Raw genomic sequence first — 19369 nt, 5'->3', positions numbered from 1 at the left:
ATGAATAGTATTTTTCCCATCTCATCTAATTTCATTTCGCTGGTATCATCTCCTATATCCAACCAAACCACTTGTATCCGTTATTAGTCCGCTGATGTAAGCTACTCTACACTACATATACCCTGTAATTGATACAGACGGCGACGGGCACTACGACAACTTATGACGGTGTGCTATTAAACTCGTTATGGAATTGACAGTGAGAAAACCGAGTATTAATCTGTAATAATACTAATTATCTTTAGGATGGTGGTATGATGATACGATGATAAGTGCTATTACCTATAGAATTCAGGAAGCTCGCGGCTAAACGAACACCCCAATATACGAGATCATTATACATGTGATACCTAACTTATGTATTTATGTATTTTTATCTCAATCTTAATCTTTGTCTATGGAAATAAGCCGCGAATTAATGGATTTATCGTTGATTCGCACGAACTTGATTCATCGGGAATCTGCGAGTTAGTTCTATTCATAGTCACGAATATTCCCCGGAATTTAAAAATCGTGAAGATTCTCGGGTATCGGGCGATTGATCGGCGGACCGCTATTGACCTCGCGATCGGTGGCCACTGGTTGCGCCGACGCTACCTGCAAGCTTTTATTTTGTTGTATGGATCTTCACACGAGCATCGATAGTTTAGTGATAAGTGATAAATTATAATTTATGAAATTAAAAAGCAATTTTTTTTTTTTAAATAAAAAATTATAACAACTTGAACATGAAGCAACACAAGTGAATTATAGTATATTATATATAGCAGTAGTGACTATTAATACTTTATGCTTATCGTATCGATGACTTGAAGGCGACGTCGCTTATTCATGAAGATCGACAGCAAGCCTTGGAGATTGAGCACCGATAGATCTATCAGACGCGATCGGTGTCTGCGTACGACGGAAGTCCAAAAAAATAATAATCTGCCAGTCAGTTTAGTTGTATATTATAATTTCGCCTTGTTATTCTGGTTCGTTCGATCGGTTTTATTGGTGTCGATCAAACATGGACCGAATTTACGCTCGGATACTCGCGGTAGAAAAATAAAGTTATGTTAAATATAAATAAATAAATATTAGATACTTCTATGAAGAATATTTTAAATTGTAGAGAGTACAGAGTACAGAGACGATCGATCAATCGGCGACGGAGTTGATAGTCAGTTGGTTCGTTCTCGACTCGGTATCCTGTCGTTCTCTTGGCTCATCGTCTCCTTAGTTAGATTGGCAAAGCTCTTATCGATCCCGTTCCTCTACTGCACGAACCACCAACAGACGTGACACGACTCTAGCCGACATCAAGACGGACAGAAAGATTGCTCAAGACACCCGCGATCGGCTATCCGCTGACGCACTTATAACTCGATCTACATTTCACGATTGACGATTGCTTTTTTTTCCTAATTGCTATTTTTATTATTATTATATATATTTTTTTTACAATTGTAAATTGCCTATGTTTACAATTGTTATTGGCTATTTAGTCTATTGCACAATTTTCTCTAATTATTTATAATTTTTGTTAGCCTGTATTCCCTCCAGGCATAAACAATTTTTCATTCTTATTTTAAATTTGTCATTAGAGATAAATTCAACTGAAAAAATAATTCGGACGGCCCAGACCAGGAATCGAACCTGGATCTTTTGGTATCGCGCCAACTGCTCTTCCCTTAAGCTATCCGAGACACTGTCCAGAATTACCATTCAGTTACCTCTTAATGACAAACTCAATTCTGAATATAGTATGATGTTCATTTTCCTTGACCTTCCGTCTATACATTTTTAACGCCTGATGATTTACAATTTTACAATATTTTTTTTATTTCTAAAGACTAGTCTGTATTTTTATATATATTTTTTTTACAATTGTAAATTGACTATGTTTACAATTGTTATTGGCTATCTAGTCTATTGCACAATTTTCTCTAATTATTTATAATTTTTGTTAGCCTGCATTATTATTATTATTATTATTATTATTATTTCCATTTTTTCCGAAGATCGGTGATTTTACCAATTAAAGAGTTCTATATTTCAAAGCCAACTTCCCCGATCCAAATTGATGTTAGATTAATTTAATTTTCATTAAATTTTTATTTATTAACTTTATTTTCACCACATTATTGTCGGTATGAGCACTCAATACCATCCTCGGGTAAATATATCTAATAATTAAAAATTTTTCTATTTTAGTTAAGATTAAGCAAAGAAGTTATTTTTTACTCAGTGAAACTTTTTTCGGTTCCTGGTCTGAGCGTTCCGAATTATTATTATTATTATTATTATTATTATTATTATTGTTGTTGTTGTTATTATTATTCAAATTAATTTTTTTATTAGGATCAGTTTCTAATTTTGTATTAAGAATTATTTTATCAGTTATAAATCTAATTTAAAATCTCATATCAATGAAAATTTCCAATTAAATCTACTGAAAATTCAAAAATAGCTTCGCAAACAATTTTATTTCTACCGATTTCTTTCCGTTGAACACTTTATACTTTAAGTATTAATAACAAAACAAAAATAAAATAATTCGAGAGCAAAAGACACCATCACTCAACACAAGATTATTTAGTTTTTTACTTATTCATTGTTTTATTTATTCTGTGCAGAATTTGTTGTATTCCTAAAGGGAAAATATACTCGAGTTTCTATACTTTTCCCGTCGACTAAAATTGCATCGATGTTACGTGTGACAGTCCGGGAGAAAATACGTCGGGGATCGTTTTGCCAGGACAGGATCGATGCTAAAGTGAATAATAGAACACATCTATCGATATTATGAATTAAAAATACTATACCACTCGAGTGAAGTGAGAGAGACTAGATGGGATTGAAATAAAAAATTTATAAGACCATAAAAGAGTAAAGAGTAAAAAGCAGAAATAGTGAGTAGAAGCATTGTATTATACATATACTTATATAGATCCATTCCCGAATACGAAGACGGAGACAGACAACCGGATCGGATCGGATATTATTCGACAGTTGTGTGTTGGGAGTAAGAAGTTAAATTGATAGACCCGCCGCGAGAAAGAGTAAGAAAACTTCTCACGAGTTACCGTGTACTTTACATATTTAAATTGGAAGTGTCGATTCCCTCGTTCTCGAGATTGACAGCGCTAGTTTTTTCTCCTATATTGTGAACCTTTTTCTATTCTATAATACTGCAGTATAACGTTAAGGTATAAGGTACCAAAACATTCACACACTTCACATTATATGTAAGTATTTTTTTCTGCATAAATTGTTTGCTCGACTTTCATCGAATCACAAAATAGTATTTGACACTTTGAACTGCCCTCCCCCGCGATTTATTTTATTCGTCGCAATAAAATTTACACTTAACAGTTTTATTTATTTCCCGCATTGGAAAAAACTCAAGACGATTTCGTATTAAAATAATTCAAATTTAGCATATTTTTAAATCGAAATTGAGATGTAAGCCTCGCTGTCTGTGTCTGTCTGTCGACGAAACTGTGGGTGATAAATATAAAATAAAAAGAAAATAGACACCTGTCGGCTTCACCTGGTAGCGATGATCGTGTCAACCGGATGTATATATGAACACATCTACGTATCAACATACAATACACAATCTTTCTATCGATATAATACACACACATATATGCTCACATATGGATACAAATTTAATGTAAACATAATCGAAGTTATAGGAAAAAAATTAAAAATATTATCGCGCTCCACGTGAGTAAGCATCGATATCAATTATGTAGGATATACAATATCACACACATCCACCTTTACATATTTATAGTTATAGTTACAGTTACGGAGTATATTTAAATTAAAGTTTCGCTGACGCTGCTGATAGCTTTTCTGTACGTATATATCTACTGCATGCTGTATTTCGTATAATACATCTAAGATTTAGATTAATATTATAGATCCAATGTGTATAAGCTTACCCACGATTTAATGTTGGATATTTAATTCTACAACCGGGAAACATTCGAGAGCTATCTTTACTTGGTAGTATAAGTTGTTATTAGGTATAAGTTTATAAGCATACTCGCTATCTATAAATCTATCTACATGAATTTCGATTAATTATTCCTGCAGTGGCATCGTCCGCGAAACATTCGCTATCTCTTCAGAATTTATTTTTACGTGTATAAATTAATATATTAATAAGTGTAGAAAAAATTGAGGATAAAAGAAAAGTTTATTAAGTTAAAGTTGAAGGAAAAAAATGATACTGTAATGTGAGGCTACACTGTTAAAAATATTTGTAAAATTACAATCATTTTACAAAACAAATGTTGGATAAAATTACAAATCGATGTTTACTACTGCGAAGTTATGAAACAATTTTGGTAATTTTTTAAGAGATGTCAGGAAACTTAGTAGGATGTATTGCAATTTTACGATTTTCATGTAAAAATCCTAATTGTATTGTAATTTTACGAAACTGTTTGTCGAATTTCAATACAAATCTTTGAGATTTACAAACATTGTTTATAATTTGGTTTACTAGAAATTTTTGTAAGATCACAAAACAAAATTCTAATAGAAATTACAATGGAGTCTTTAAAAATTTAGTAACTTTCTTTGTAATATTCAAATTTTAATGGTGAAATTAAATCGTGAATTTTAATTTCACCCACAATTAATATTGTTTATAATGTGTGTGGTAATTTTACAAAACTTTTTGCTAAATTACTATGAAAACGCCTTATATTTGCAAACATTGTTTGTAATTTCATTTACCATATTCTTTTTGTTATAGCAATTTTGTATAATATAAGAAGGGCCGTTTTTTTCTGAATTTTATGCATAATTAAATAGTTCTCCATAATTCAAAAAATAAAAAATATAAAAAATAAAAGTTTCCATTGATTATTTATGGTCAACTTTAATGTTCGTAAACAATATATTCAGTAGACAATCAATTATTTGAGATACTTATTTTTTTCTTAGGAGAGAATAATCACGTTCGAAATCTTCAGTGTTTAATTTTCACTCTTAATTTAAATCATAATTATTGAATATATTTCTCTACACTGATAGAAGGATTTCTTAGTATTTAAAAAGATTTCTTTGTATTTAAGAAATCATTTCTTAAACATCATTTCTTAGTATTTAAAAAATATTTCTTGAATACAAAGAAATATTTTTTAAATGCTAAGAAATGATGTTTAAGAAATGACTTTTTTAAATACAGAGAAATCTTCTTAAATGCTAAGAAATCCTTCTATCAGTGTATCACTACACAGTAAAAAATTTTGCGTCAATGCGTCAAAAATTTTTGTGTTAAATATTTAACACTTTTTTGTGTCAATTTAACACTTTTTTGTGTTAATTTAACACAATAAATGTTAAATTTACATATAAAAGTGTTAAATATTTAACACAAAAATTTTTAACACAAAATTTTTTGACGCAATGACGCAAAATTTTTTACTGTATATATACAGTATAACTTTTGAGATATGTTTTATATAAAACTAATGGGAAAAATTAGTTTCAAATACTCCAAATTGGAATTTTGTTATAAGTCATTTTCTTATATTTTTGAAAATATTTTTTAAATTTATTTATATATATATATGAATATATATTGAATATTTTTTCTCGGGGTGCTAAACTTACAAAATATTTTTAATAGAATTTGTTTTGTAAAATTACAATCTCGTATTGTAATATTGTTAAACAAATTGCCGATAGATGTTTAGTAAATTACAAAAATTGTTTCGTAATTTTCCTAAATTGAGTTGGAATAAAAAGTGGAGTAAATTTACACAACTGTGTATTATAATTACTATATTGTGGTGCGTAAAAACTTCCAACACATTTTTAGTAAAAATACTATAGAAATTTTTAACAGTGCATGGTAATCGATCGGCTGCACTCGAATTATCGTAAATCGATGCACTTGAGTGCACAGATGACATGAGACTTGAGTCGTCTGTCGTGAAACCTCAAAATCAGAGTACATCCAGTATGAGTTCGAGCTTCTTACACTTTACGTTGCTTTACTTAGCTGGTAAGTGGAGCGAGATAGAATAATAATGTTAGAGAGATATAATGGTTAAACATTAGATTAAGTATTTTATTTAATAGTTGTAGGGCTCGACAGTAGCAGTATTTGATCAAGTTTTAGGATGAGAGATAACAAAGTTGACTACTGTAATGGAAGAAAATTACTAAGGTGTAATTTTGATAAAAATATTGGAGATATACGAAAAAATTGTAAGAGACATTTTTTTGTAGAGAATTTAATTTTCTGTATAAAAGGTCTTTGTCAAGTTTGTCTTATCTCTAATATTTAAGATTTAACACAGATTATTATGTTCTACTAAGAGCTAATTTAATTAAAAATTTAGTAGAAGAAAATGAATACAATTTTTAAAAATTTTTAGTTTGACGAAAATATTGGAGATACGAAAAATTGTAAGAGAAATTTTTTGTAAAGAATTCAATTTTCTGTAAAAAAATTTCTTTGTCAAATTTGTCTTATCTTTGATATTTTAGATTTTATAATATGTTATGAGTTACTAAGAGGTAATTTAATTGAAAATATAGTCGAAGAAAATTTACTATACAATTTTTTAGAGTTTTAATTTTGAGAAAAATATTAGTGAAAAAACTGTAAGAGACAATTTTTTGTGAAAAATTAAAGTACAAAAGGTCTTTGTCAAGTTTGTCTAAGCTGTGATATTTTAGATTAAATAAAGATTTTTATGATTTACTGAGAGGTAATTTAATTAAAAATTTAGTAAGGATAAAATTGAATTTACAAAGTTTTAAAGTTGCAGAATTAACGATTTCTCGGGCACTAGACAGCTCGAGCTACTAGAAATAATAGCAGAGAAAGGATTATAATTATAATGAAGACTGAAATTGTAAGAGTTGTTATGATAAAGATTGCTGAAGAAGAGTAACGAGAAACGATTGTTAATGTTCTGAGATCATGACCACTTGACAAAACGGTTTAATTTTCTCGGCTGTACTATTTTACGTCGGCTGGAATAAGAGCTCGCGGGCTTTATATTTTCACTGTGTACGAGACATAGTTATATAGATGTGTTTTTAACGACGTTGCGACCCGTACTATTAAATTTAACAGAGAAAGAGTAAGAAAATCCATTTTGAGTTGTTAAACTTCGGGAGTTCGCAAAGTCAAAGCGGACAATTATGTCTCGTTGAATAAGAGCTTCTGTACCTAAAATATATAACTTTACTATTACCAACTTTTTTCCATTGTATTTAACTTGCTTCGAGTACTCCAGTTAATTATTATATCTATAACTATAACCATTATCATTGCATGTATTATATTCACCGACCGTCTATTGGAGATCTTACTTTCGGTAACTATGAAACTAAAAAGACAGTTGTCTTATCATTTTTCCAACAAATGTATTAATATAACAAAAAATAATAAAGATATACACATTTACAAACTTTTTAAATAATCTTGATATATTTTATTTAAGATTTTAAAATTTGATGGTGAAAAATTATTCGAGTCTAACATTCAATATTTTATATCAAGAGTAAGAGATATGATAATATTGATGAGAACTTTTTTATTGAGAATTTAATTAATTTTCGTATCTTTGATACTTTATTTAAAAATCAAAAGTTATAACTTGCAAAAAAAAAATTTTTGGAGCAATTTACTTCATTTCTGTGCGAATAATTCAAGATACTATGAAATTGATCTAAATCATTCTTGTAGAAAATTGAATTTTCTACAAAAAATATGTCATATACATTTTTCGTATATTTGATATTCTACCCAAAAATCACAAATTTTCACTATCAATAACTCCAAAAAAATTTTTTTAGAAAAATTTACTTTAATTTTATTCAATAAATTCAAAATACGAGAAAAATGATCTGCATAAACTTTGTAGAGAGTTACATTTTCTATAAAAAAGTATTCACATAATTTTATCATATTTTGAAAATATCACCCAAAATTCAACATTTAAACTTTCATCAACTTTTCAACAAAAAAACCATATTAAAATTTTTCACACCACATTTGAATATTTCACTATTACATATTTAAAAAATTCTGTACAACATCCACGAAAGGATTTTTCAATCTAAACTTGTAAGTACAAAAACAAACCTTTTGCCGTAGCTGCCAAGAAGAAAATTACGAGGATTAAAAGCTCCAATCGGCATTGAATTTTTTTAAGTATCCACAGCATTGTGCTGGTGTCAGCAATCTTAATCACAGAAACTAAATATAAAATAATAAATAATAAATAAATATAATATTTAAAACGGTTTATCACCAATACACAATCATCGTACTGACACTTATCGGCTCAGCACATTTATTAATATTAATGATAACGATACTCAAATTATAATTATCATTAATTTAAATATAATATAAATAGCACTATTTATACTTCGAAACCAAATCACTCTTATTTTATTATATCACTTGAAAACTTTACGTCAACTCAAATACTCTTTTTTACTGAAACTGACAATCTATTTTTGCAGCAGACAACAATTGTACTGTACTCCCTGTACTGTGATTAAATCGAACTGTTATGTTGTCTAGAGCTTTATCATCGTATCATATAAAAAAGTAATATCCAAGTAAAGTTGTACCACTGAATATTTTAATTTGGAGTATATAAATATTATTTTACTTTCGGTGTTTTTCTTTTCTTTTTTTATTTTATTTCACTTTTATAAGATAAAGACAGTTGTTTAAATATATTATTTAATTAATAAACTTAAACTTAGGACGTACATTATTATTTAAAGATACGAAGACGATTAATTAAAATCACGAATGAGAATAATTAGCTCCGAAATGTTTATCCTCATTGTTTGTCAACAAAACACTTTTTACTGTAATTATTATTAATAATAATTAAAAAAAAAAAAAAAGAAAATAAAAAATATGATGGAAAGTGAAACTTGTGGGTTAGTACTACTTGGGCAAATTTATTTCAATTGCATTTATTAAATATACTCCTACTAATGATAAAACAACAATACTTCGCACGATTTATACTGCAGGTCAGGACTACAGAGTACTCCCGACAAGACGGCGGTCGTTTCGCGACTGCTGACGCTGAGATTCGGACGCGGCGCCACGCGCCCCGAAACACCCGCTCGAGGAACTTCGGGAGAGATCGGCCTCGGCGAAGGTACCAAACTGCGCGTGCGCGTTAAAATATGAACACGCGCCGCGGAGCGCTCATTTCCAAGGGTTGAGTGGCAGGATTAGACTGGATGGTATTATATGTATGTGTATAGGTATATACAATATAATACATATATATGAAATATAGGAAGCAAGGGATGGGTTTCCCTCTGTACTCTGTACTCTGCACTCTGTACTTTATGCGCCACTCTATACTCTACAATGGAGTGGAGGGCACTGTCAGCCAGCATCAACAACGGATCGTTTCATATTTCAAACTTTTTGCTTCCCTGCCGCTCAAGCTGATCTCACGCTTTTTTCCTTTTTTGATTTTAGTGTCTTCGACTTTAATTTTTACTTATGGGTAATTATCGACGATTTTGTTGGGGAAAAGTTTGAGCTGTTAGTTTTATGGCTACTAATAATAAAGTTGAGTTGATACATTTGTTAGTTTGTTAATTATTCTGGAAATTTATTTGACATTTAAACATTAATTTTTTAACTTTCCGCTATGAAAATCGAAGATTTTCAAAAATCGGGAAGTTATTGTTTTCACCCCGTTTTGCAAAAACCGAGTTTTCATCAGATCTCGACGTTTGAAGGTCACAGGAAGCTTCCCTGACTATCCCCGCGAGGTTGTCACGGTGTCTGTATATATATGTGTGTGTGTGTGTGTGTGTCTGTATGTATGTGTGTCTTATAACTTTTGAACGGCTTGACCGATTTCATCGCGGTCGGTGCCATTCGAAAGGGCTTGACCAAAGTTAGATTTTGAAAATTATTTGGACCGATTCAGATCAATAGATTTTGAGAAATCTTCAAAAAACTGAAAAAAAAAATTTTTTCAAATGTGGTTTTTTTGGAATAACTTTTAAACGGCTTAATAGTTCAATTCCAAAAACTAATCAGCTCTTAACCTCAAGAAACCACGTCGATCGCCACCAGTCCGGTCAAAATCGGTTGATTCGTTCGAGAGATATCGTGAACGGAAGAAAACCGAAAAAAGTGTTTTTTTGGAATAACTCCAAAATTTCTAGCGCGATCAATTCAACATTTAAGATTCTTTATGAGGCTTGAAAAACTGCGTCGAATGCTGCCAACCGCGTGAAAATCGGTTTATTCATTCAAAAGTTATTGCGGTTTAAAAATTCAAAAAATAGTGTCATCAAATCCCTATCAGACTTTTGAGCTCGAAGAGCTCAAAAGCATAGGAAAACAATCTCTTTGAGCTTGGAGAGCTCAAAATAACCCATAAATTGTATTTTTGAGCTCGAAGAGCTCAAAAACGTCATTGGTGCAATTTTAAGCGCCTAAGTATGGAATAAGCGGGAAGTTGCAGGGATGGCCTTCAGGGTCAACCGTTTTCCAAATTTTTTTTTAGAATTTTTTAATAGAAAAAAAATGTAACTTTTTGAATAATTTTGAAAAATTTCAATCATTAAAATGAGTTTAAAAATTTGATAATAATATTTAAATTTATTAGTTTACTAAAAATGAGGAAATTCAAATTTTAAATCTGATTTTTTTAAAAATAATTTTTTCAAGTATTAGTTATTTTATTTAATTTAAATGATTCAAGTTCAGAAATTACAAGTCCAAAATTTGAGATTAATGTTGAAATTTTTAATTGCTTAAATAAAATGGAAAATTTTGAATTCTATTTTAAAGGTCAATTAAATTCAAAACATTTAAATTTTTATAATGTAAAAATATTTAAAATCTTTCTAACAATGTTAAAAAAATTCTTTTACTTTTTACGCCATAAAATGTATGACAATGACAAATATCGATTATTTAAGAACTATTTTCATTTCTAAACAAAAAAAAAAAATAAAAAGAATTTTTTTTCTATAAAATTTAAATAAAAAATTTATAAAATATTGATTGATTAAAATAAAGTTGTCGAAATTATCTCATATTCATTTTCATATAATAATATAAATCCATAATAACAGTCCAGATAAACTCTCAATTAAAAAAATTCTGTAAAATCAAGATAAAGAGTAATAGTTGATTGTATTGGTATTGTTTGAAACAATCACCAGCTACCGCACGAATGTGTTTTATCGTGACTAAAAATGATTATCATGGTTAAAATCCGTCGATCCGTGCGCTATAAAATTACAGTGTAATAATCACGCCTATCTAGAAACCCGCAATAACCCTTATTTATACACTTATATCTATATACATACATTTGCATCTTATTATACAACAACAAAACAAACTCTGATTTCTCATGAACAGATCACGTTATCTAAATCACGACTAATCTCCTAAAAATAATAAATCAATTGTCGTGCATTGCTCGCAAATAAAATTAATTATTTTTCATCTAAATCTAATATAACCGCGCATTAAGTCCTCGAAACAATACGGCGTATTAAATCCAGATAAGAGTCCATTTACCATATAATAAAAACAGTCCTTCGCTGTCCCCTCTCCATGTAAAAAATAACCAGTTTTTCTCTTACATAAATTATCTCGATCTATAATCGACCTCATCGATAATTTATAAATCATCGAGTAAACTATACCATACCTTGCCGTCTAATCATGTCGATCGTGAGATCATTAATCGTCTTCCAAGTCTACTATACTCTTTCATTAACAAACACCGTTTTGAAATATCTTTTGACAGTCGTTCGCACGCTAGCCCTCATTATTTATCCAAACTTTAAATAAACCATTCGAATATCATTAAAAATTTCTCTCTATAGTTCGAATTTACTCTGTAAAGAATCCAGAGTGAAATCTGAGTTTTTTTTCTCAGTAGAATGATTTTATTAATTTTTAAAATCTCTAAAGATGTGTATTATCATTTTTTAACAAATAATAACAATTTTTTTATTTTTATTCAATAAAAAAAATAAAGAATTCCATCCATGGAATTTTTTTATTGATAGTATAAATAAAATTTTTCTTTGAGTGATTTTTACTCCAGAAATCTTAAATCAATTAAAAATCATCCACTCCGCAAATTTTTTACCGTGCGTCATTAAAAATATATCTCTGGTTTGAATTTAAATCTCTGCTATTATATCCATTATCTTCTTCTTTATCTCATTAGTCATTAATATAATACATTCTAATATAATGTAACAATACTATTACAATGTATTTGACCAAAAATTTGACTCGTACTCCATTATTCAAAAATGAAAGGGCTTTAAGATTTTATTTGTCTGTTTTGTCTGCAGGACCTTGAATCTAGAGTACAGGTTATTGTATCATACATATTAGTACGTATGAATTCCACAACACGAGGAGTAGAGGATTAATCGTCAACACCGGGTTTAAATTCTTTCCCAACAAAAACCTAACTCTATCATTTATTTTCAGGTATATCAAATACATATAACACATAACCATAGATAGATATATAGGATAATATAATGAACATACGATGCTGAGTGATTATTAACAGTTTAGCTAAAGGGGTGAATAAATTTGTGAGCTGGACTAAACTATAGAGAATAGAGAATAAACTATTGGACCGCCCACATTGAAAAATAATTCCTTTTATTTATTAATATCCTATAGGCGAGCGAGAGTGATGTAATTTTCTCTTTTTTCCCCAATACAAATCTAAAAAAAAAATCAAAATAAAAAATGTTATGGTACGCTAAAATTTAATAGACTGCACCGCCTTTGAAAATCGAGAACGACAATGCCAATAAAAATTAAAAAATACTGATGTTAAAGAATATAAATAACGCAATAAAGTAAGATGAAATATTGCCATGTATATTTATCCGGACAAAAGAATAAAAATATAATAAAAACTATGAGAAAATGCGAGAAATTCGGTCCTTTATTTTGTTTCTGTCAAAAAGTAAAACCAGTCGCACGACAATGACTATTAGTCTCACGTCATGGGACCATCGGACCACGGTTTTTATTATTTCCTTCGGAGCCGCTACACTACTCAAAACTAAAATAAAAATAAAATGTGTGTATTATTATTTTTGAGTCTCTTGTATATTTCCTCTTTAGACACTGACTCCCGTCTCTAGTTCCATTCCCTATACTACTTTTATTTCCATTCGTCTCATTCTTACATGAGCTGTTGTGTGCTAATGTATAAAACTTTTTCGTTCCATTATGAAAAACGCATTGCACCTATACTTTACAGGAGCATAACAACAAAAACAAGAACATTGATGGATACATACATATTCAGCAAAGTCAAGGACCCATGACGAAATCACAATCCGAGTGGCAATAAACAAGAATGAAGGGAGGACCTCGTCGAGGGTGTGACTAAAAAATTCTCCATAGATATGTACGAATGTATGGATGTGTAATATTACGCTTTTTTAGGTTCTCTATTGCAGCATATACCGTATAGTAGGTATAGAAGATATATATATTATATATATGTATATATAAGCTAAGTGTAGGTACATTGTATGTACACGGTGTGTGACACTATAAATACATAACACGAGCATAAAGTTTGAAAGCACTGTGGAAAACACAATAAATAAGCGCCGGTGAAAAATATGGCGGTTTCTGGAGTTGTCGGAGGCTGCGGTAGGCCCTTAAGTGCCCTGGCGCCCTTAGTTATTTTGCGACGGGATCCCATACATTTAAGTAACCGTCAGTTACTCAAACCATGCACAACTAGTTATGGTATGGAGTATAGACGCAACGCACATCCATTTACTGCGGATAGAATAGAATAGAATAGAAAAAGCTCTACTAGTTTTTTTGCTCGTTTTTTTCTTTTGTCTTCCGCTGACCATTTGGCAGTTCTGTCACGAGGGATACAGTGAAGAATTAACACAAATTTGTGTTATTTTCTACTTTACAGGCAATTTATAAAGAATTTAATTGAGTTTAAATCAAAAAAATTTTGGGTGAAGAATATCATTTTGAGGAACTTTTTTGTTTAAAAGATTTTTTTGATCAAGGATTCTTTTGCTTGTTTTGAATTAAATAAATTCTTTAGAATTATTTTGGGTTAAGGGGGTATTCTAGTTTAGAGGCAAAAATTCAGCACGTTTTTTTGAAGGTGATAAGAAAAATTAGGAATAATTTTTTTTTTACAATTATTTATCCCATATTTTCAGTGTAAAAAAAAATTTTCAACCACAAAAGTTAAAAATTTTAAAAGTTGCAAACAAAAGAGGTCTGATTTTTTATCTATTACATTTTCACGTTTGGGATTTTTTAAAAAGAGTTCAAATCAAAATTTTGACTCAATTCTGATAAAGGCTATAGAAGGATATATTAATAAGGTTCGTCGCAAATTTCAAGAAAATCTGTTGTTACACAGAAAAAAAGGTTTACTTGAGCCAAGAAAATATTTTTCTTCCTAATTATTTTCTTGAGCGAAAAAAAATTTTTTTTTTTTACACAAGAAATTTCACTTATTCCAACAAAATGAATTCTCTTGCTTTAAGAAATACGTATCTTGATCCAAGAAAGTTTATTTAAGTCAAGAAAATCTTCTTGTTTTGAGAAAATTCAGCCTCTTGCTCCAAAAAATTAAATATCTTGATAGTAAATTTTCATTAATATTTTTATTGGTTAACATGTCAAATGGGAAGATAAAATAATATTGAATCATTTTTTAACTTCCCGCTAAAAATCTCAGATTTTCAAAAATCGGGAAGTTATTGTTTTCACCCCGTTTTGCAAAAATCGAGTTTTCATCAGATCTCGACGTTTGAAGGTCACAGGAAGCTTCCCTGACTATCCCCGCGAGGTTGTCACTATGTCTGTATGTATATGTGTGTGTGTGTGTGTGTGTGTGTGTGTGTGTGTGTGTGTGTGTGTGTGTGTGTGTGTGTGTGTGTGTGTGTGTGTGTGTGTGTGTGTGTGTGTGTGTGTGTGTGTGTGTAAGTATGTGAATCACTTATAACTTTTGAACGGTTGAACCGATTTCATCGCGGTTGGTGCCATTCGAAAGGGCTTCGCCAAACTTAGATTTCCTGAGAATTTGAACCGATTCGGACCGATAGATTTTGAGAAATTTTGAAAAATCTCAAAAAAAATTAGAAAAAAATCATTTTTGAAAGTGGTTTTTTTGGAATATCTTTTAAACGGCTCGATCGATCAATTTCAAAAACTAATCAGCTCTTAACGTCAAAAAACCACGCCGATCGGCGCTAATCCGGTCAAAATCGGTTGATTCGTTCGAGAGATAGCGTGAACGAAATAAAACCGAAAAAAACCGAAAAAACTGTTTTTTTCACATAACTTCGTCATTTCTTCTCGGATCGTTTTTGATGATATAGAATAATTTCAGAGGTTAAAAAACCGCGTCGATTGCCGCCAAAAACGTGGAAATCGGTTGATTAGTTCGAGAGATATCCTCGACGAAATATTTGGAAATAAGGATTTTTTCAACATAACTTCGACATTTTTTGGAATAACTTTCAAACAGCTCTACCGATCGATTCCAAAAACTAATCAGCTCTTAACATCATAAAACCACGTCGATTGCCACCAAGCTGGTCAAAATCGGTTGATTCGTTCGAGAGATATCGTGAACGAAAGAAAACCGAAAAAAGTGTTTTTTCAGAGTTACTCCAAAATTTCTAGTTTGACCAATTGAAACTTAGAAATTATTTATAAGGCTTAAAAAACTACGTATAATGCCGCCAACCGCGTAAAAATCGGTTCATTCATTCAAAAGTTATTGCGGTATGAACATTCAAAAAATAGTGTTCCATGAAACTTCTATCAGACTTTTGAGCTCAAAGAGCTCAAAAGCATAGAAAAGGTATCTTTTTGAGCTCGGAGAGCTTAAAACAACACACAGATTGTATTTTTGAGCTCGAAGAGCTCAAAAAAGCGGCCAGGTATTAACGGAATTAGCGGGAAGTTGCAGGGATGGCCTTTAGGGTCAACCGTTTTCCTAATTTTTTTCATTCAATATGTATAATTGCATGCTAAAATAATATAAAATGGGTATCAAATATTTAAGAGAAAAATTTTCTCGAGGTGAGAACATTTTTTTCTCAGCTGAAGTATAGATGGCACTGCTTCCCTAAAGTATCTAAAAATCTTGATCGAATATAAAAATGTATTTTATCAAGTATTTATGATCATTTTAATTAAGAAAAAATTACTTTCACCAAGAATAGAATTTCAAGAAAGATTTTTACTTCGGCCAATACAACTTCGGTCTTCGTTCAGGCACTCGAAAATTTTCTTGAGCCAAGAATTTTGTTCTTCAGTCAAGAAATTTTTCTTTTTGTGTAGAAATTGAAATATCCAATCAATTAAAAAAAAAAACTAGTTTAAAAAAAAACACCCTCTAAAATTTGAGTTGTATTAAATATTTCGGAAATAATTGAAAATTTTTAAAATCCTTTTTAAAGACACATTCCTGAATGTGTATCCTTCAAAACTATACAAAAAACATTTTTTTACTTCTAAAATAGAATACCAACTTAAAATTTTTTTACAATTAAAATTAATTTTGTTTTTATCTATAAAGAAACAAATAATAAAAAATTCTTTACAGTCAAACTGTAATCAAGATTTATAAATACATTAATATCGCTCAGTTACATTGAAGCACTTGAATTAATATCGAGGAATATCAACCACCATTTACCAGTATTGAGCACCGAAACAGGAATAGGTTACTATACCACGCTGTATTCGTAGCCGGTGTAAACTCAGTGATATTTACACTGACCAGCAGTGTTATGAGATACCGGCAAGGTTTAACGTTACTATAATTCTACCTGGAATCCCTTGAGGGCTCGATAGAGAGCTAACTAACGAAAGGGGAAAGGGTTGCGTCCGAAAGGGTCAAGCGTACTGGCTTCTACCGAGCCCTTGTAAGCGTTTATCCTTTTCTTTTATATCTAGCACTAACTGGTTACGAAATATTACACATACCTTTTTCTCCTTGTTTCAACTCAGTCCCCTCCTTTTCTTGCTCTGTCCTCTTCACTCTCATGTGAGCCACGGTGTAGTAAGTGTTAAACGAACCTCGGAATAAGGGTGAGTCTGTAACAGAAAAAAGTACACATGACTAATGAATGGATACTTTGAGATTTTTTTTAATTATTTCAGATCGAGATTAGGTATAATGACGGTGACTGTCGCGAGGACATGAGTATGCTTTTAAAAATTGATTTAATTAGTCGCATTATTAATTTGAATCAGGGATTGAATGGTCGAGGACAAGTTTATTGCGTGCGACGGAAAAGTCACTTAGAACTCAGGATTAAAAGGAATTTATCGTTAGTGTAAGGCAGAAAATTAGAATTTTTAAGATAAAAATTAAACGGCAGTAATTTTTTTTATCATGTCAAAAATTAGTAGTTGAAATTTTTAAGAATACAATATGAAAAATTTAAGAAAAATTCGGAGTAGATGATTTCTAATTACTTGAAGGCTTCTATTTATATTATTAATAAAAAAAATTCACGAATCGAGTTCTTTATTTTTTTGTATTAAATAAAAATAAACAAATTTTTATTTGTTTAATACAAAATGTGTTGTAATTACAAAATGTGTACTCAGTGGTTTTTAAAGTTAATATAATCTTCTTTCTTAGTTTTATACAAAAATTGAATTTTAAAATAAAAAAAAAATTGCATCAATATTTTCTTTTAATTTCTAAAAGTTAAGTTTTTTCATAAATTCTCTATAATAGTTTATTTGTTCAGAAATTTTAAAAATTGACGTAGCTAAAAAACTTTTCAGTAGCATTAAAGTTATTATTGATATAATTTAATTAAAATTAGTAATGTTGATATTTTATTTTTTTTTATTTTTTAATTTAGGGTTTATAAATTTACTTCGAATTCACTCTTTTTTTTTTTTTTTTTTTTTTTTTTTTTTAAGCGTATAAGCTAATGAATTATCAATGATTGAATTTTATTTTTACAAAACACTGTAATACAATTTTCAGTTGACCAAGTATAACAAGATTAAGTTGTAAAGTATAGATTACAAGCTGTAAAATATTTTTGAACCTCAAGAGCCATAAATACTACCTAAATTTGGAATAGTTCCCGAACAAAACACATGGAGGATTTATTATACCAAGAAAAAATCTCCCAGATCAGAAAGACAGAAGTTAACAAAGAACACAAGTGCTTAGTATTTTTCTAGAAAACAACTTTTCGGTCAAGTATTTTAATTTTTGATCTTTATGAATGTTTTCAAAAGTTAATGCTCTTAGTATAGTATGATGAATGAATTAGAAAAAAAAAAAATTAATAAATAATTACAGGCCAAAATCAATATTTGAAGATTAAAAAACTGCATCAAATGACTATAAGCCTCGTAAATAATATCTGGTAACCCTTTAGCCGACGTGTGTGCATAACGGTCTCAGTTATCCGATATTATTGGCAATTTAAAGTTTACTTGCGTGCTGTGGTTTCAACGTAACTCAAGAGTCTCTAGTTTAGATTATTAGTTATTATGGTACGGATAATTTCTGGTGTAGTTAAACGAGCCTGTTCATCGACGCAAACGTCTACATGCATTGCATATAATAATAATCATAATACTATTGTGCATGTGCACACTTGTACCCTCTATCCTCGATATTCTGTATTCAGTATTCAGCACTCAGATACTGAGTACAGAAACGGTCGATATAATAAACCTAGAATAAGTTGAGAGTGGCCCGCACGTGCGTCTTAGTTTTAGATTTAAGAAAACATAAAAAAAGCCGAGCCAACTTGGAAAATAAAAAAAAACATGGGTGTTACGTAGATTATATATTTTTGTATAAATAACACGGTAGGCTGGCATTTCCTCGCGATAGGCCGACTACTATCGGGCATTAATCAGTGGGTGGAGCTGGGTATGTACGTGTGTATATATACCGTACATAAGTAATATTAAATAACTAACAGAAAATTATTTTTCTTAACTACTTGGTATATATTTATTTTTATTGGAGTAAAATAAGAAAATAAAATGAAATGTAAGGAATACATTAGCGCATATAAATATAACTCTTAAAAATAATATATCGCTTAATTAATTTTAACCATTGGAAATTAATGATTTATTGACTAGTTATATTTCCGCTCATTTTATCCGATACTATTATTACTTGATAATTAACTGTATCAATTTCTTAACCGTGACAGTGTTTAAATTACTGACTATATCATTTCTGATATCATTGACCTGAATATGTAGTTTTTTTCACTTTATTTATTAGTGGTGTTACTGGTGAGGAGAATAAAAAGAAAACTAGATAGGAAGAAAATAAAAGAAAGGAAC

General features: G+C 30.0%; 1 protein-coding gene across 2 annotated transcripts in view; it reads right to left on the bottom strand.

Annotated features, from left to right (window-relative positions):
* LOC123262176 (protein sax-3-like) overlaps positions 1 to 17142 on the bottom strand; it is a 288567-nt gene extending 271425 nt beyond the window's left edge. The window contains exon 1 of one of the 2 annotated variants that reach the window (XM_044724310.1): positions 17015 to 17142. In XM_044724310.1, coding sequence (XP_044580245.1) covers positions 17015 to 17075 — 61 coding nt within the window. In that variant the 5' untranslated portion in view covers positions 17076 to 17142. Of the gene's footprint in view, positions 1 to 8110; positions 8695 to 17014 lie in introns of those variants that run through there. The other variant, XM_044724309.1, reaches the window with a different exon arrangement.
* Positions 17143 to 19369: the final 2227 nt, after the last annotated feature.

Source organism: Cotesia glomerata, linkage group LG3, assembly GCF_020080835.1.
Source record: "Cotesia glomerata isolate CgM1 linkage group LG3, MPM_Cglom_v2.3, whole genome shotgun sequence".
Lineage (NCBI taxonomy): Eukaryota > Metazoa > Arthropoda > Insecta > Hymenoptera > Braconidae > Cotesia > Cotesia glomerata.
The sequence above is the reverse complement of the archived record's forward strand: the minus strand, read 5'-3'. Positions and strand labels throughout refer to the sequence as shown.